We start from the raw sequence: 19,735 nt of genomic DNA, 5'->3' as shown, positions 1-19,735 counted from the left end.
ACACACTGAACTCTCCCAAGCATTGAACATCAGTGTATGTGCTGTAGATGTTGCACTGAGTCAATTCCACTGCTAAGTGAGCATGAGACCTGTAGCTAGTGACACACCCTTTCTGTCCTCTGCCAAGAGACCAGGAAACATCTCACTACCGTATCCTCATTCATTACCTGGTCATTAATCCAAAGGTTCAGTCTCGGTGCCTGGCACAAGCTTGGCTGTGTCAGCGCCGTAGAAATTAAATTACTACACTTGATGTAATTCTATGGTCAGTACCTGTCGTCTGGTCCTTTTTATACCTTCACATACTATAGACCAGATAGTCTTGGAGACTTGAGACCAACCTACTACATAGACCAGATAGTCTTGGAGACTTGAGACCAACCTACTACATAGACCAGATAGTCTTGGAGACTTGAGACCAACCTACTACATAGACCAGATAGTCTTGGAGACTTGAGACCAACCTACTACATAGACCAGATAGTCTTGGAGACTTGAGACCAACCTACTACATAGACCAGATAGTCTTGGAGACTTGAGACCAACCTACTACATAGACCAGATAGTCTTGGAGACTTGAGACCAACCTACTACATAGACCAGATAGTCTTGGAGACTTGAGACCAACCTATTATATAGACAAGATAGACCTGTAGACTTGAGACAAAGCATTTTGGAAAAGTCAAGTAAGCTTAGTATCAATGTTGTGTATTTAAGGCTGATAAAATGGTGAAACAACTGGAAAGTAAAAAGCCACGCCAAGTATAAAAAGCAGCGTTGTAGGATAAAGGAAGCTGGAAATGTCTGTCTCAGTTGCTCATGGTTCCACACAGCAGCAGATCACACCCTAAGCTCATTAGGGAAGCAGAGTGGATCTCGTTTGTACTGGACAGGAGGTCTGGCTAAGGAAAAGCATTAACTTATTGGCCAAGGAAAAGCATTAACTTATTGGCCAAGGAAAAGCATTAACTTATTGGCCAAGGAACAGCGTTAACTTATTGGCCAAGGAACAGCGTTAACTTATTGGCCAAGGAACAGCGTTAACTTATTGGCCAAGGAACAGCGTTAACTTATTGGCCAAGGAACAGCGTTAACTTATTGGCCAAGGAACAGCGTTAACTTATTGGCCAAGGAACAGCGTTAACTTATTGGCCAAGGAACAGCGTTAACACTTCCATCAAACAGCAGCTGAAAAAATAGATGGTAGCTGTAGATAGTAGTTGGCAGCACTGTAGATAGTAGTTGGCAGCACTGTAGATAGTAGTTGGTGGTAGTAGGAGTGAGTAGTGAGTGGTTAGTAGTAGTGGTGGTGTAGTGGTTCCTCCTTTAAAAGCTTACACCGCGGGATTTAGAGGTAATTTGACATTTAGCACGGTACCCTGCGTCACCACTTCACTGTTAACCCTTTAAAGAGACCAACTGAAATGTCTCATTTATCCCTGTCTCTCCCTCTCTCACTGTGGTAGATGCTGCATGGGAAGCATGTGATGGTGCGTGTGGGGGGTGGCTGGGACACTCTAAGGGGTTTCCTGCTCAAGTACGACCCCGGCCGGGTGCTCCAGTTCACAACTCTGGAGCAGAAGATCCTGGCATACCAGAAGGGGCCACCGGGCTACGGCTCTGCAGCAGCGGCCCCTCTTCCTGACATGGACCCTCTTGCTGCAGTCAACCTCATCCCCTCGTCTTCCTCCTCGTCTTCCTCTGGTTCGGCCTCCAAAGCTACCTGCACCCCCGTCTCGACCCCAACTCTGCCCAGGAAAGCAGCCGCAGCACCCAAAAAGATCCTGCAGATGCCCCTTCCCTCCCCCAAGAAGCCCACCCAGAAGCTTTTGCCAATCCCCAAAAAGGTGGCTGCTGTGTCACCCACCCTGTCTTCGCAGCAGGGCCCAAGCCCTTCACTTCACAGTGGCAAGAGCCAGCAGACAGCACCACTGCTACATTACTCTTCTGCCCCCAAGCTGAAGCTCAGGCCGTCCCCTTGCGGCGCCCTCTCCCAGCCCCGTAGCCCTGTGTGCCCCGAGCCCTCCTGTAAATGTCCTAAACCCTCCTCCACTCCATCCACCCACACCTCCATCACAGTGCCTCGCCCCGCCACAGCCCCATCGAGGGTCCACTTCCAGAAAGATGGCCGACCCCCAACCGGCGCCACCCAACGCCACCTGTCTCAGAGGCGGCCCACCTCCCCGGCCTCACGCCTTCGTCTGGGTGTTGCAAGACTGGTCCGTCCAACCCCCCGGGTGGCTGTGCCAACACCCAGGCCTGCAACGGCCCAACCCACCAGGGCACTAACCCCTACCTCCAGGACTGCCACAACAGCCCTGCCCAAATCCAACATTGCGCTCCCCAAGAGCAAAGACACAACAGCCAAAAGCCAGGCCCAAACCAGGGCCATCCCCAAAGTGGTTGTGCCTCCATGTGGTGGCACCCCTGGGTGGGTACCAGGGGTCCCTAGTGGCTCTTCCGCTGTTGGCAAGACCAACCAGAGAACGATACCAACTGCACAGAGGGCAGGACGGAGGCAAGCGCCTACCACCAACACCCCCTCTCTCAAACCGGAGCCCACCAAAACGGCCCCCAGAAAAACCAGCCCCAACATCAAAGCCCTCCCCTCCCAAAAGAACACTGCTCTCACAAAGAAGACCCAACTCAAGAACAAAAGCGAGGACCCTTATTTTGAAATGAACAGTAGAAGGCATCAGAAGACGTGAGACGTAGTTGGGGGACATAGTAATGTGATGGGGACGTCCTGTACTGTCTTACTGAACATTAGTGCTTCCATCATGGTATTTGTCTGAAAAAGTCCCCAACCAGGATTCAGCAGAACACCAATGTCCACACAAATATATACCCAACCGGTTATAGATGCAGCGACTGTCAAGACACAAGCTAGTGTGTCACTTTCAAAACGCCATTTGCATTCTACCATTTTTATGTTTGTTTCTGTTGGTTAGATTTTTTTTGTTACTTTGTCTCCTTTTATTGTCCTGTTGTCAAAAGCTCATGCTTCAATAGCATTTTACAAGAAGTCAATTTTTATACTGTCTTTGAATGGGTTGAGAAGTGAGTGATACTGATTTTATCTGATGTCAGCTCAATTCAGTCTTTAGCCTAACAGAAACACTCAATGGAAGTGTTGTCAACCAACATCCCTTCAACAGCCTTTTGTTTCTTATCCTTTTTCCATCATTTGAGTGTTTTTGAAAGCTTTCTAACGTCTATTCGTGTGTCTTGAGGTTCCCTACAGAGGGCTCTATCTTTGTCCATCTGATCTGATACATATTTTTTCTCTGCATATAAGTTTGACTTTTAAACATTGACATTTTCTTTTCAGAAAGGGTCATTTCTGTGCAAAGCAGAGCTAAGTAAGGCAGCACACTTTGAACATTTGCTTTTTGAGTTTTCAATATTCATTACAAGCAGGTTACTGTAACCAAAGTTTCACATGTTTGACAGAAAATATAACTGGACTGAATGTTTGTCCTCTGTGTGGATAAGCATTTCATTGATGGAGGTATGATTTGAATATAGACGTTTGTTTCTCTGTCACAGACTGGATGATGAATGTGGTAGTTTCCATTTTAGAGGTCAAATTAAGCACTGTTTGGAATGTTTCTCGTGTGCCTTTAGAAATGACTGTTGCTGAGTGGCTTTAGAATGTACTAGAAACTTGGGTTTTAATATTTGCTTTTACAAATGAGAATTGCACAAAGTACAAGCACTCAGACTGAGTTTTTAAATGATTATTACATGGTCAAATCTCAAATGCATTACTACTGATAATAATATGCCTCTAACACATCCTTTGAACACGTAGTAGACAACAAAGGGACAAGCGAAGCCCTTAATCATTTTACAGAGGGGGAAGTTAACGTGAGGTAGATTTTAATTTGTTTGTTTTCATTGATCGTGTTTTTATTTTTCTTACGTGAGCTTCATGTCTAAGTTACTTTATCTGTTTTCTTGGTCAGCACTTTATTAAAACCTCTTGGTGTGTTTGTCAATTTGGATGTTGATTCTGTTGATTTGTGTTGTCTGATCTACCTTTGTTACATTGTCCAATAAAAGGCCAAACGTTGCCAGACTTCCTGCAAAACATGTCTGCGCTTCATAATTGACAGTAACATTTGAAGTCAGTGGAAATGATATTGATATTGACTTAATTTCCAGAAACTAAGCATACTCATACCCTTTTCACACGCTTGTGCTAACCATACTGCACTGGCTTTCACATTGTCCTTTCCAGCATAGTCTTAGCAACTACAATGGATGCGTAACCAGGCTGGCACAGTAGAGCGTGGCTTGGCCTAGAGTCATCCTAGGGTTTGGCTCAGTAGTGTGAAAAAGGTATGAGTAGATGTGTAGCTGAAGTACTAGAAGGTCTTTGAAAGTTGATATGTGCAGTCAGAGTAGAGCCATATACTTAATTCAATTTCCAATTTCCTTAATTCATATTTCCACTAGTCCTTGGTTACCACTTCATTTACTTGATCAGCTCAGTGATGGCTGCTTTATTGAGGAACATTTTTACTCAATGTGATGGTTGGTTGTCTTAGCTGGGGACCTTAAAATAGCAATCAGCAGTTGAAACAATAACAAATTGTCCTCCCTGTTTTGGTAAAAAGCTGACTACTGGGGCTGGAGAAATGTAACCACTGAAATCCATAGAGCTATGGTTGCAAGGAGTGACCATCTGTAATATACAAATTATAGTTTTAACCATGTTTTGAGGTTATATGGTGTTTACATTTACTTGGTTTACAAACATTGGAGTAAAACGAGCTTGTATTTTGGTTTCTGATGGGGTAGGACAGTTGAACTAAGCTCATTTACACTGAGTGTTAACATAAACACCTTCCTAATATTGAGTTTCACCCCCCTTTGCCCTCAGAACAGCCTCAGCCTTATGCACTACAAGGTGTCAAGTGTTCCACAGGGATGTTGATTCCAATGCTTCCCACAGTTGTGTCAAGTTGGCTGGATGTCCTTTGGATGGTGAACCATTCTTGATACACACAGGAAACTCTTGAGCATGACAAACCCAGCAGCATTGCAGTTCTTAACACTCAAACCGGTGCGCCTGGCACCTACTACCATACCCTGTTCAAAGGCAATTAAATATTTGGTCTTGCCCATTCACCATCTGAATGGCAAACATACACAATCCATGTCTCAATTGTCTCAAGGCTTAATAAAAATCTGTCAGTAAGGGATCATAGCTTTCACCTGGTCAGTCTGTCATGGAATGAGCAGGTCTACCAAATCCATTAATTTTATTACTTCTCCTTGCCATTATCATTCACCTGATAAGACAAGACGTGAAAAAATGTGTTGCTAACATGATGGGGTGGGAGTCGCTGGGCATGAAGAGGTTAAAGATCCCTGCTCTAGATCTCTCTTTGTATGTGTTATGTGACTATTGTTTTCCCAGTAATTAACTCTAATAAAAAATGTTTTTAAATATTTGTCAAGGAACATTTGCATTACAGCCTGAATTTAAAATGTATTAAATATAGATTTGTTTTTGTCACTAGCCCACAAACAATACCCCATGATGTCAAAGTGGAATTATGTTTTAACTGAAAAGTTGGAATGTCTTGAGTCAATAAGTATTCAACCCCTTTGTTATGGCAAGCATAAATAAGTTCAGGTGTAGAAATGTGCTTAACAAGTCACATAAGTTGCATGGACTCACTCTGTGTACAATAACAGTGTTGAACATGATATTTGAATGACTACCTCATCTCTGTACCCCATGGCTGTGATAGGAGAAAACTGAGGATGGATCAACAATATTGTAGTTACTCCACAATACTAAATGACAGAGTGAAAAGAGAATAAATATAAATTAAATATTCCTTTGAGCATGGTGAAGTTATAAATGACACTTTGGATGGTGTATCAACACACCCAGTCACTACAAAGATACAGGCCTTCCAAACTCAGTTTGATTTTACCATGAGCCCAATGGTGACTTTAAAACAGTTACAGAATTTAATGGCTGTGACAGGAGAACACTGTGGATGGATCAACAACATTGTAGTTACTCCACAAGACTAACCTAAATTACAATGAAAAGAAGGAAGCCTGTACAGAATAAAAATATTCCAAAACATGCATCCTCTTTGCAATAATGCACTAAAGTAATTCTGCAAGAAATGTGTCTATTATATTTTTGTCCTGAATACAAAGTGTTACACATTACTGAGTACCACCATTCATATTTTCAAGCATAGTGGTGGCTATATCACGTTGAGGGGTCCGCTTGAAATCCTTACGGACAGAGAAGTTTTTCAGGATAAAAAAAAACAGAGGAAATCCTGGTTCAGTCTGCTGTCCACGAGAGACTGGGAGATGAATGCACCTTTCAGCAGGACAATAACCTAGAACACAAAGCCCAATCTACACTGGAGTTGCATTCCAAGAAGACGGTGAATGTTCCTGAGTGCCATACATGGTTCTGCAAGGGGGGGGGGGGGGGGGGCTCAGGGGTGTGAATACTTATGTAAATTAGATATTTCTGAATTTCATTTTCAACAAATTTGCTAAAATTTGAATTCAGTGTTTAACACAACAACATGGAATAAGTGAAGGGTTATGAACACTTTCTGAAGGCACTGTATGTGATGGAAAGAGCAGATGTTCCTAAAGTTTTGAACACTCAGTGTATAAATTATATTCTTCAAGAATCAATAGGCACATATCATTAATTTAAAAGTCCAAAAATTGATGTAGCAATTAAATATTTTATATTGATGTAGAAGATTACCCATTTAAGATGAGTGCACTAACTGTAAATCTCAAATAAGATTGTCTGCTAAACGAATAAAATGTTATGTAAATGTAATACCCAGTGCCATTTCTTGAAAGTGATGAGATTCAATCCATCCACATTTGTTATGGTATGCATGTCCTAATGAATACGACCCTGATAACCATATAATAATCTTGCAAACTTCCATAGTGTAAAACAACAGGCTGTCTGAATCAACCCAACTGAAACAAATTTAAAGGGCAATCAATGCCAAAATGCCTGTGCCTCAACTCCAGCATTTAAACTCCCAATTATAAGGTTCTATATGCAGTACACTCAGGCCTCCTGGTGGTTTGAACTGGAGGTGAAATAGGACTAAAATTGTGACAGAAAAATGTAAAAAACAAATATATATTTATCATACTCCAAGAATTCAAACATATTGCACAAAATAATATTTTACACAAATAATTTTACTTATTTTCCCCATAAACTGTAGCTGGGTCACATTTGACCCCAAAATTCTCAAGGATAATTTTCCGCTAAATTTCCTCTTGGATCAGGACTCGCTTTACTGTGGATATAGATACTTTTGTACCTATTTCCTCCAGCATCTTCACAAGGTTATTTGCTGTTGTTCTGGGAATGATTCGCACTTTTCGCACCAAAGTACGTTCATCTCTAGGAGACAGAACGCGTCTCCTTCCTGAGCGGTATGACGGCTGCGTGGTCCCATGGTGTTTATACTTGCGTACTATTGTTTGTACAGATGAATGTGGTACCTTCAGGCGTTTGGAAATTGCTCCCAAGGATGAACCAGATTTGTGGAGGTCTACAATTTTTTTCTGAGGTCTTGAAATAATCTGTCTGTAAACAATTATTGGAAAGATTATTTGTGTCATGCACAAAGTAGATAACCGACTTGCCAAAACTAATGTTTGTTAACAAGACATTTGTGGAGTGGTTGAAAACAAGTTTTAGTGACTCCAACGTCAGTATATGTAAACTTCCGACTTCAACTGTATATACACTACCGTTCAAATATCATTCCACTTTGAAATTATGGGGTTTTGGGTGTAGGCCAAAATATCTACATTTAATCAATTTTAAATTCAGGCTGCAATACAACCAAATGTGGAAGAAGTCAAGGGGTGCGAATACTTTCTGAGGGCACTCGATCTGTTTCATAATTATTATTATGTTTTTTTTAATCAGATATTGTGCATTTTACCAATATTTTCACAAAAGTGTCATTATCGTAACATTCCAAAAAGGTTATAAACCAATACATTTCTATTAGTTTGTTCACATTTCTCGCCAAATGAAAAAACCCAAGTTAAAAATAACACTGAAAATAAATTAAATGATAAAATAATGATAAAATTATATCAGACTTTTTTTTCTCCAATTTGAGTGTTTTAGCGGTTTTTAATGAGAAGGTCAAGTGAGGTAAAGTGGGTGATTGAGAATATGAACCTTTATCTGAAGGCATTTAAATGAATAAATTCATTTTACCTCAACTACTCCTCTGGATTATGCATCATAGGTTAATAAAACTAAATATGATAGTTTAATGTAAATGTCAACTTGTATTTTACATTTTTGATTTATGGACAAACTACAGCAACATATTTTGTGTTTTATTCAAATAAGATTGGTTTTTCTAAAGTAAAATTGTATACAATTTTGGACCCGAGAATTTAGTCTAGATGCATTTCAGGTAATGAGAATTTGGTATGAAAATGTACAAAATTCTTTCGAAAACTACAAATGAATTTAAAATTTACATTTCCCCCAAAACTATACATCTTAGTCCTTAGAATGATAGTTGATTTTTGCAGATGCATCATGGTTTTGTAACTGAATTTGCTAAAGATATGTTTAAAACTGGTTTCATGATAATCACCCAGTTGCTGTTTTGTTCAGTGATTTAATTAAATTTAAAATCAGTGTGAGGTTACAATCTCTGTGCTCTGGAACGCCCGCTAGGACTAGGGACTGGGACCTGCCCAGTTCGTTTTGACGTCTCCTGGGGAAAGGAGGTGGCTTGCAGCAGTTGACATTCGTAGTACGTTTGAGCGACCGGACGTGGTTGGAGTTGTTCCGCGGAAGCAACAACAGCAATGAAAACGAATTTGTAGCCACGCTATGTTGCACTGGCCTGTCACAGGAAAGCCTTTACTGAATATCTCACCAAATGTTTTGCAAGTGAATGTAGCAGACTAGGAAGTAGGATCGTGGGCCTGAAGAAAATGCCGTCCTCCTGGCTAATGTACATATTTGTATATGTCTTGGTCTGTGATGGAGTTGTAGCACAACTGGAAAGTAAGTCGTACTTTTAATATTTTAAAATCAAATTGCCATTTGATGAACTTGTAGAACTTTTAGATTACACCAAGGTTGCTGGCTGAAAGCCAATCATACATGAAGAAGATATATACGCCTTCTTTGAATCAGGGATATCAACTCCACTAACTTAATTAATTGTTAACCAGTCCTATGTTTGGAGATGGTACCTATTGTTGCAGTTAGTCTTCACATTGAGGCTGGAGAAATTTGGACCACTCTCAAATTCATAGATGGAATTGTGGATGCACGGGCTGACAGTCCACGACATGAACTAAGGTTAACTAGTTGTATTTTGAAATGGCATTGTTTGTTTTGCAAAGACTCAATTATCAACAAAAACAAACAATGGAGTAAAAAATCCTTATTGTTTGGGTTATGATGAGGTGAAGACAGTTGTACTAGTTGCTGGAAAAGGGGAAGCATAACAGTATTCAATATGTCTTCAACAGTAAAATAGTTATGTGGAATTAGTCTGGGATTTCAAAATAGGCTATTATTGTTTATGGTAAAAACAGTTTGATCTTGCCCTCAATTTCATACCCAAGTTCTAAAGGCTATGTAAACGCTACACTTAACAGGATCAAATGCTGATTGTATACACACCCACTCTTGCCATGCCAGTATCCACAGCATTCAAAAATACATATTTCTCTCATGGAATCTAATTCCTTTACTACTACATATAATTGAAATGTAGGGCTAATTACACTGCAAGTGAAATGGTCGCTAGTGAGGCATCTTCGGATTGGCCCTAGTGGACAGGTTGGATGCCGTTGACATTTAATGCTTGTGAAAGCAGCAGGCATTAGGAATTGCCCCCCCCCCCACACACACACACAGCACATGTTAAACGAAAGGAAAAGAACCCAACATGGTAGTCATGCTTCTTTTTCAGTCTAACCTTTGTATCGGTCACGATGAGAATACAGTATACCCATGCGCAAATGACCCTTGTACCCTGACAAACCATCTCATGTGTTGTAAGATTCAACAGAGAGAGACGAGACCAGTGGGAAAGACTGGTGACAATTCAGGAGGTATGGACAGACCGAGAGACCATAAAAGTAGACAGAAGGCTGCACAAAGGAAGGGGAGCAAGAGAGTAGAAAGTGAAAAAGCCATATGTAATACACAAGCAGTGAGAACATCCAGTTGCCTATTTGGAGATTAGCTAAGCAGTGTCGCAACAGTTACAATACAATAGTTGTGTTGTGTGAGGATCTGGACTGCCTTGTTTTTGGTATATGTTATGGATTAAAGGTGTCATTCTCAGATGTACTTACGATAGGCTCACATCCTGGATGATGTTGTCACAACCACAGGGGTAACCACATAGTCACAGCACCTGTGCGAGATTTATCAGTGGGCCGTCAACGAAAATCAGAACAGCAGAACTGGAAAGACTTTCACACTTACGGGTGAACCAACTCATAAAACATTTTAGAAAAAGGCTCAGTGCTGTTATCCTTGCAAGGTGAGGTATTGAAGACAGCGGTGTCATTATTTTTTAGCCCTACATTTTTTTGGGAAAAAGTATTATTAGTTCATCTCTTTCTCTGAGCAATTGTATTCGTATAAAATTATATTTCCAAATTTGTTGACTGTCAATAATTTTGGAAGCCCACTGTATATAAATGAACCTAGTAACAGGTTGTGGATAGCCTGGGATGATAATGCTGTAACATATATTTCCTCTCTCAGATCGGGTGGTTTTCCTGTTCAACACCTTTCAGAACGTGAATGTGAATGAGAATGAGACAGTGCAGGCTGTGGTCTCCAGAATCCCCCTTGACGTGGCCTTTATCACCCTCCAGTTCCACACACAGCACAGCAATGCTACGCTGTCCTACACCAGGGTAAGACACTGGCTCACGCACAAACACACACGCTCACAGTAAAATAGATTTATGTAATAGTCTAATTCAGGTCAGTGTTCATTCATTCAATAGGACCTATTGCCCTATCAAACATGTACGAACAAACACACACACACATGATTGGCACTGATTGGTCCACTGACTTGTGGAGGGAAGTCAGATGATGTGGAACCAGGCTGGTTGCTCATCATGGGAGGAAGACGGGCATGAGGCAAGGGTAAGATGGATTGACCAATCCTGACCTTGGTCCCAGAGATCCTAAGGGTTGGGTGAAGAAACAGTCGCCAACCACCCTATCACATACACCGTTTCTAGTGACCCACTTGCGACAGTGTCTTGTGAGATTTGCAGACACTCTGACTGAGTAGAGCTGTGATCATGTGTTAGGCTGGTCACAAGCTCTTTGGTGCGGACGGAAAACTTTGAACGCCTTTCCCTATTACTACTGAAAACGCTTTCAACTAACTCAAAGTAGTCCTAACTCATGGTGAGAATAGGCTAAAGCAGTTAACATGCTCTGACTAGTGAAGTCAACAATGAAAACAGTCCCCAACTGTGAAGGGGAAAATGTACCAAACACAGCATAGACAGTTAATGAGTGTCATCTGGAAGTGAATATCGCTACAAGTCATTCTTTCTCCACTGTCAAAACCATTTGGCAGGAAGAGCCTACAGCTAGGTGAGAAGAGGTGGTCAGCCGGGCGTCTGTGCACATGTCAGTAGTACTTTACATTACAGCACGGAATAAAGCAGTCATTTGGTGACTGATTTGGATGGATTAGGGCTGTCTTGTTGACTGACTATTTGAGTGATTTTCTGGTTGTCTGATTGACTACTTTGGGCAGATGCCAGGGCTGGGCCTCTCTCTAACAGCAGTGGACTCGGGCCTTCTCTCACCCCTGATCCCCGGTCAGACCGAGCTTTCCTGGTTCCTGCTGGCCCCTGATGGTGACTCTGTGGCCGGCACTGGGGTCATCCTCCCCTACACCAGCTCTGGTATGTATGCCCTTCCATCTCCGCTTCCCAAAATAATCCACCAATTCCTCTACAGTTTTAGGTGGCCTCCCACTATCTGTCAAGGGGCTGTATCTGTATGTTACCTTACATCACTGTTAGCATTCCAGGATATTTTACCTCTCACTACTCACCCTCAATTCACCACTGTTTTAACCACTCAATATACCATGTCAAAATAATAGCAAGAGTATCTAGTAGATATGAAGCCCGTTTCAAACAAACCCCAAAACAAAGAATGCCAGTTGGATTATTGAACAAAACAAATAGTCGACTGAGGACAAATTTCAAAGCTGTTTTGCCATCCACCAAACTGATTGTATCTGTGTAGAGTAATTTGCACTCTACAACTTATCCACAGTCACCAGTAGGACATCTGCATAGACCAATGGTACAAACTCTCAACAGTCTGCTACTGCTAGTACTGCACTGTCAATGGACTTCAAGAATTTTTTTTGACTTTTGATTGGCTGGTTTTAATTACGTGTTTTCTCTCTCTCTGCAGACCCAGTCCCTGGAGCTTGTAATCTGGAGTTTGACCTGGACATTGACCCAAACGTCTATCTCCACTACAACATTTTTGAGACTACAATCCGCTTTGCACCTGCAAATATTGGATATTCAAGGTAACAACTCACTAGAAGGTTTATATATGAGCATCTTGTATGTAACCACTTCTGTCTCACTGCAAACAAATGTGAGGCAGGGCACTCTGCATATGTTTCTGATTATATGTTTTAAAGTTAACCCTGGTGAAAAGCCAACAATTAGCCAAAGAAATTGTCCTGTGACTGAAAGACAATGCATTCTTATGGGTGCATTATGTGCTGTCCTACATTTGTGTGGCTTTCGTTGTGGTGGAAGCAGAGTAAGACCTGTCCTAATGCCAAGGCTCCGGCAAGGAATGTGCTTTAGTAGAGAAAAGAGATTTACCCACAATTGTTAAGGTACAGTGATTGGAACCCAACCTCTTCAGAATGTTTGGAGAGGGAAATTATTGATATTTTCTCATGTAAATAAAGAAAATACTTTGTTGCTATTAATCTGGCTATGGTGCGATAATCTGTTGACCAGGCTATGGGAAGTGCTGGCTCGCATTAAACGGACTGCAGAGAGGAAACACACACACACTTCTGTCAGGGCCAAGCAGACTGCAGAGCGGAAACAAACACGCACAATCTTCCTGTTAAAATGTTACATTGGCATGTGGTCTGTAGACTGAACTGTATCTAAATTTACCTGGAACAAAAATAAACTGATATTTTGAAAAGCAAAAGACCAGGGAGGTCTGGGGTGGACTGTGGCAAGACATTTTTGTTGTTGTTGAATGAGACAAAAGTGATGGGGACACTTCTTTTGCGTAGTCTCTAAATGATATATATATATTTTTTAAGAAAGAGTCCATGGCACTTTCCGTTGCATTTTCATATTGCTGTGTTTATTATTATTTGTAACAGCCCTTCTGAGCCATCTTATTTCATTGTGAAAAATATATCTTGAAAAATTATTATAATAAAAATCAACATTTCTGTTTGAAGCTAGAATCGTTAATAGGTGAAAGTGCCATGTCTGTTTAGGATATTACAACAACAAAGAAGTTACTGTAAACAACCACTGTTTTTCTCATCTGACATCACTGCACATGCAGTGATAGAACAGCCAAATATGCAGTGCAATTTTTTTTTACCACGCTGCCACTCTTCTCTGTTGTCATCAACAAAACAATAACAAAGGCACTGGGGGCGAACAGTGGCACTGTTTCCCCAAATGCGCATTCGTACTTTAAAGCAAACTTTCAGAATCCATTGTGAACTGACCTCTGTTGGCACCTCCTCAGGGGCTCCAATCCGCCCGCCTGTGACACTGAAGTGGGTGAAAACGCTCGCTGGCGCCTGAGGTACGACATCTACCAGTACTTCCTGCCTGAGAGCGACCTATCAGAGCAGAGCCTCATCACCAGCATCCAGAGTGTGGCCAATGTGCAGACCATGAGAGAGCATGGGAAAAGGGTGAGTTGATAATAGTGTGAATGTAGTGCAAAATGGACATGTATAAAAATACAGATTGGGATTGTAGACTGTAAACTTGCTGGTTGTGGTGTAATGGTATGATGAGCTTTTCTATTTTTTTTTCTCTCCCTGTAGCTCATGACACTATCATCCAGTGATAAGACCGAGGTAGTGTTTAGCTCCATCCCGGGCCAGGGTGTCATCTACTCTGTCATAGTCAGAGACCCAGTGCTTAACACCTCTTCCTCGTATATCCCTGTCCACACCTACGCCTGCAGCTTCTCCTCCACCCTGGATGGCTGTGACACTCTGGGTAAGTGGGACAACCAGCACTGGGCCAAAGGGGTCTTTTTGCAGGGAAACGTCAGTCAATATATGTCTATAATGGAGACATTTCCAAAGATATCTGAGTATCCCTGTCTGAATTCCCGGGGCCTTATTCAATGAGACTTGTTGTTGAGTGGAACGAGAGCATCATGTCATTCTACACAGAAGACATTTACTGTACTGCAATCGTTCTGGCTGAGACCTTGAGGGCTATTTCTGTGGAAATCTTATAGAATGCACCTTGAAGGACAGCGTGCATTTTAAGACCAGGGAAGATCAACACTAGTCCCCTGGGAATATGTTGTCAGCTGATTTCAGCCTCTATCTTGATTAGCAACTGACTTATGAACCCATATGTCAACTCTCGTCAACAGTAACAAACTGTAATGGAGCAATAAGCATTTTCAGAGCAGGAGAAAGAAAAACAAACAGTTGACACAGGGTCTGCTGCTCTTGTTAGACCAACTATGGGGAAAGACAGAATGACTAAAGGCTGATGTACTTTATTTTCTTCTAGGGAAGATATCCACAAGGATCTTCTTCACCATCGCTGGTTTAGCTGGCCTCTTCGTGTGCTTCTTTGGGCACCGTTTCTTCAAATGTGGTGAGTAGGTGGAAACAAGTGTTGACTTACCAAGTTTTCCACTACATCACTGGAAGATAAGTCTGGGAAGTCGAGGGCTTTTCCTCCCTATAGAACACCAGTAATAAATAGCCGCTCCCAACTAGCTGTATCCCAGTTATTTATAGTTTGTAAAAGTCCAACTCTCATTTAAAGTTCATTCCAGCCAGCTAATGAAAATATGGCCTGGAGGTTAAAGGTCTTGTTGTAAACTGTTGCTCCCACATAATATGAAAAAGTAATGTGAAAGAAAAATAATAAATACTCTTTGCTGGTCATGTTTTTAGTCCAGTAGCAGGTTTAATCTGAGTTTGGGAATCCAGCCCTAGATGTCATGCTAGAAAATAGTGTTTACTGTGTTCTCCTGTATTAAACTTTCCTCCCTTGTTCCCCTCTCCATCTTCCTCTCTCTTAGAGCTATTCTGTATGGGCTTTGTCTTTGCAGTGTTTCTTTTTTTTGTCCTGATCACAAGAACTACAAAACTGGACTATGACAGTAAGTTTAAGTGATTTCAAATGAACATAAGAAGATTGTTGACCTTGTCAGCCAGGTTGATAAGGATATTAATGATGTAGTTTTTTTCTATAGTAAACATTGGCTTCAGTTTATTTGGTCATATGCTTGTTCAGTTCTCTCTGTACTCCCTCTGTAGTTTTTAATTAGTCTCCAAAGCATACAGTATTTTGGAATGAAATTAGCCATACAAACAGGCTTTGTGGCCAGACAAATTGCATTAATCATCACAGGTCTCTCATAAATGCGAATTAGATAGTCATGCCATATGAATATGATTTACCCCAAAAATGATCCTATTTTCATTTGGAAAAAAGGAAAAGCTCCAGTCAGTGCCCCCTGAAAGCATGGAGGTTTTCTGTGATTCAATAAGGTCAGCTCAGTTGAAAGAAACTCCTGTTGGTCTCATTAACTGGGAAATGCAATCAGATTAGCCCGTGCTAAATCAGTACAGTTGTTACAGTATGGAGATAAGTGATGATATGGGACATGCGCCCCACATGCTATCTAAAAGGCCGAGCAAAATATGTCACGTATGCATTTTATGCTTATGTTACAGTTTGTCTCTGGTGATTTGGAGAAACCTAGAATGGCTTGCATTGGTGTTCGTGCTCCCCATATGCAAGGTGATGTCAGTGTTGGCTTGTATGTGTTAGTCATAGAGGATGGCGGTGAGCGTATGAATTCATAATTACACACTCGAACCCTAATGTGATTTGGTCAGTGGTGGAGCTGATGGAAGGATGCCAGATAACTTATCCAGGATGCAATGGGAAACTTCCCCAGTGCACAATACACAGTTCAGTTTGAAACAACACATTTCTCCATAGAACAAACATCTCACTGTAAAAGCACATGTTCCAGTAATTAAGTTGGCGCACGGGTTCCATCATGCTGAAGAGCACATGGTTTAGTGTAAAGACAATTTATACAATGTTAATCGATCTGTAGAGCAGTTGAGTTTAGAATTGATGGATAAATTCCTGGACTTGCTTTCATTTATTTGGGGTCAGTCTGAGTTGGACCTCCTGCCAGAAGCTCAGGTTATCATTCTTCTATGGCTCTATGAAAAATAAAGATATTTGTCCAACTTCTTCTCCATCTGACCCTGACAGAAGTGTCTGTGTTTCCTCCCTGCAGTCCGCCTGACCCTGACAGCAGTGATTGGCGTAGTGGGGGGAGTTATCCTGGTGATGAGCTGGTGGCGCTTTGGCTCAGTTATGTCCTGTATCATCGTCGTCGGTCTCGTGCTGGGGTTCCTCATGTCCTCCATTGTCTTCTTCACGCCTGTCGGTAAAATAACCCCAAAATACCTACATCAAATGATAATTTGATTTACTAGTTCAAGCAGGATAATGCTCAATCAGATGAATGTTGTATGACACAGAAAGTATCGTAACAACGTTGTAAAAACATTCTCATCACTTCCTCAGGTGACATACAGGTGTTCCGTTCGAATGTGGTGTTCTGGGTGACGTTCAGCTGCATCGTGGTGGTGGTACCGCTCTTCTTTGTCCGATGGCCAAGAGAGGTAGATCCCTACCCCTCTGCACTTTCTTTACAGTGGCTGTCCAATTCAACACCATAGTCCCCTCCAACTTTAAACTCAAGAAGGGCTTAGAACTTTCAAAGATTTGGGAGGACAAATGTGGAAATGGAGCCTCTGGGTAATATTGCTCTGTGGGTGTTATCTGTCTGCAGGGTAACATCACTACGTGTGGTGTAGCTGGAGCCTATGCTGTGGTGCTGGCTGTGAATGCTTACATCTATACCAGCCTATCCTACATCACCCTTAACATTCTCAAACGCTTCCTCAACGACAACTTCAGCAAGGCCTTTACTGATGTGCCTTTCCAGGTCATTGGTGAGTAAAATCACTTCAGAGAGTTTTGTTTTATTTAACCTGCAGGCAGGCCATATGTTGGGCACCTGATTTTGACCTTTCAACCTAACATATTTTTGTCCTCTTGGTCTTCCAGACTTCATCATGATCACAGTGTGGGTGGTTCTGGGTGTGTCTGGTATCGTGCTACAGCTCTACCGGGAACGCACACGGCCCTTCTCCCCCCCCAGCCCTTACCTCATGTGGCTGCAAGAGCGGGAGCGCCGCAAGACCAACGTTCTGGACCCAAGCCACCACACGTCCTCACTCCCTTCCCGTCTCCTCGTCCGTGCCCGACAGCTGACTGGCAGGAGAGAGTCCGCTGGCGAGCGCACACCCCTCCTCCTTTAAACCCACCCACTCAACTTAGACCCATTTTACCCAGCCAGGTAAACAGATTTACCCCGCTAGGAGGGTGCTATGGTGCATGGGCTCTCTATCTACAGGGGAAGCACCATTGCATTTGGAGTCTTTCTATTCCAGATTATGGATGTTTTGATTCCATTGATGATGGTAACAGTCCATTAAGGTATTATTTATATATGCTCTGGAAGGAACTTTGCCACAAAGTGCAGACAGAGAATTTTCAAAGCATTATTTTTGAGAATGATTTGTTTCACTTCCTCAGTCTTGTGGTATTTGGCTGCATTTTCTTAGACGGTACTGAGGAAGCTGTTACCGCTGCCACATAATATTGTGCCAAAATAGTTGGACACCCTCTCTCCTAGTACATCACAGTGCCTTTAAACAACTAGGGTTACAGCATACCAGTATGGGCAACATATGTGTTTTAATACCACTGAATATCACAAGAAAACATTTGGAACCTTAAGATGGAGATGCATCATGCAGCCAGTCATTTTGAGGTGGCTTTGACAGCAACATTTGGTAGGTAGGTATTAATTTTGTGTAAAAGTAAGTATACTTTGTTTATCTTAATAACACTCAATGGAATTGGAGGGCATATGTCCCCCCAGTTTTAATGGGTATGACACCACTGTCAGGGAGTTCTGGGTATGCCCATTTAGGCTCCAATGGATGTAAATTGTTTTTAATGTTTTGTCAACATTTTCAAATGCAAACGGTCACTTTTACACCATGTTTTGTAAAACTGTATTTAGAGGCCACTTTTTCTTTGCTTTCTACAAATATGAACAATTACATTTTTAAGAAATATGAGAGCTGTTATCTTGAAATGTGTTTTGGGGACCCTTTTTGTGAAACATAGTTGTTGAATCAAACATTATTAGAGGTATGGGTGGGAACTTGCAGCCTAAAATGTATCCTCTCTTGATTTCATGGACATAGCACTCTAAAATCATAAACCACAAGTGGTAGGTTTAGGTGGATCCTGAGCACTGATGTTTATAGGAAATGGTGATATAGCCAAGCCCTTCAGTATTTCCTGAAGTGTTGAGCAGTAGCAGGAAGAGCAAACAACAAGTGCCACAGCCTCTATTTCTCTGTCAGGTGGCCTAACGCTTCATTAAAGTGGGCCTGTTTATTTCTCTCTTGCCAGCTTTCGTTTGGTAAAGCATTTCCTGTGTTTCCCCTATGACTTTTTTTAGCAGTGGTGCAAGGGTAGCTGCATTGCTAGATATTGTAAGCACAATGTCCTGCCAGCTGTTCCCATAGACATCCAATCATTTGAGCCAATGACTATCCCTTTAAAAGCATGCCTCTGCAATTTATTGCAGCGGTGGGCCACCGCTAATTGAACCTAAGGGAAACACTGTTTTTTAAGGGAGTCCAATATGTCTTCTGGGACTTTTCTTTAGGTTCTTTCTCATTACCCACCCAGTATGTGCTTTGGTATGAAAAGCTGGCTTGAGGCATTAATGATGTGTACAGGAGTTTGCCTGCAGAGTCACATGACATGGTTTATTAATGCATTCCATGAACAATGTCAGTTTTTCCTCCAAATGTAATATTGAAGCTTGATTAAGTGGATAATTTAAGAGATTTTCCTCTTGTGCAAAACAAGGTATCCTCAGATGCAGTGTAATATCCCACCAGTGATTTTGTAAATCCTCGCCATTTGCACATGACAGGATGTTGAATTAAAATGTATTGATCTTTTATGATTATCACGTGTCAAGGATGAAAGACTGAAATGCAAGTTTCCAAATCAAAACACACAGGGGTGAGGCTGACATTGTAAAGTTATAGCCATTCTGTTGAAATGCCTCACTAGGAAATGCTTCTATGCACTAAGATTACTGATGAAGCTTTCTTAAAGGTTAAGGTTGCCTTTCAGTATTTTTCACTACAGCTCTTAGGTACTTACCTTGTCATGTTTTAAAATGGGCTGTTTGTCTGTGTTTCTGTTTTGTTGTGTGAGAAATGATTTGATAAATTGTTTTTCCTAAAAATCACTTGTTCATTTCTCT

The 19,735-nt window shown here is 41.6% G+C and overlaps 2 protein-coding genes across 3 annotated transcripts in view; both read left to right on the top strand.

The window, feature by feature from the left end:
* Nucleotides 1-4,087, top strand: part of LOC135515035 (GAS2-like protein 3) — a 33,110-nt gene extending 29,023 nt beyond the window's left edge. For both annotated transcript variants that reach the window (XM_064938836.1, XM_064938835.1), the window contains exon 9: nt 1,467-4,087. In XM_064938836.1, the coding sequence (XP_064794908.1) occupies nt 1,467-2,708 (1,242 nt within the window). In that variant the 3' untranslated portion in view covers nt 2,709-4,087. The remainder of the gene's footprint in view (nt 1-1,466) is intronic.
* Nucleotides 4,088-8,792: 4,705 nt separating this feature from the next.
* LOC135515032 (transmembrane 7 superfamily member 3-like) lies at nt 8,793-19,720 on the top strand. The gene is made up of 12 exons (XM_064938832.1): nt 8,793-9,076; nt 10,802-10,956; nt 11,823-11,973; nt 12,497-12,617; nt 13,829-14,000; nt 14,136-14,313; nt 14,845-14,931; nt 15,365-15,445; nt 16,604-16,756; nt 16,897-16,994; nt 17,165-17,327; nt 17,443-19,720. The coding sequence occupies exons 1-12, from the start codon at nt 9,004-9,006 to the stop codon at nt 17,694-17,696; spliced, it is 1,686 nt and encodes a 561-aa protein (XP_064794904.1). The 5' UTR covers nt 8,793-9,003; the 3' UTR covers nt 17,697-19,720.
* The last annotated feature ends 15 nt before the right edge of the window (nt 19,721-19,735 follow it).

This window comes from Oncorhynchus masou, chromosome 26 (assembly GCF_036934945.1).
Source record: "Oncorhynchus masou masou isolate Uvic2021 chromosome 26, UVic_Omas_1.1, whole genome shotgun sequence".
Lineage (NCBI taxonomy): Eukaryota > Metazoa > Chordata > Actinopteri > Salmoniformes > Salmonidae > Oncorhynchus > Oncorhynchus masou.
Note: the sequence above shows the minus strand (reverse complement) of the source record. Positions and strands in the feature narration are given on the sequence as shown.

Bases quoted from the DNA above. Each gene is read 5' to 3' on its own strand.
- LOC135515032 (XM_064938832.1), top strand. From the start codon at position 9,004: ATGCCGTCCTCCTGGCTAATGTACATATTTGTATATGTCTTGGTCTGT. The intron at 10,957-11,822 runs GTAAGACACTGG...TACTTTGGGCAG, and splicing joins CTACGCTGTCCTACACCAGG to ATGCCAGGGCTGGGCCTCTC. The intron at 12,618-13,828 runs GTAACAACTCAC...GCACCTCCTCAG, and splicing joins GCAAATATTGGATATTCAAG to GGGCTCCAATCCGCCCGCCT.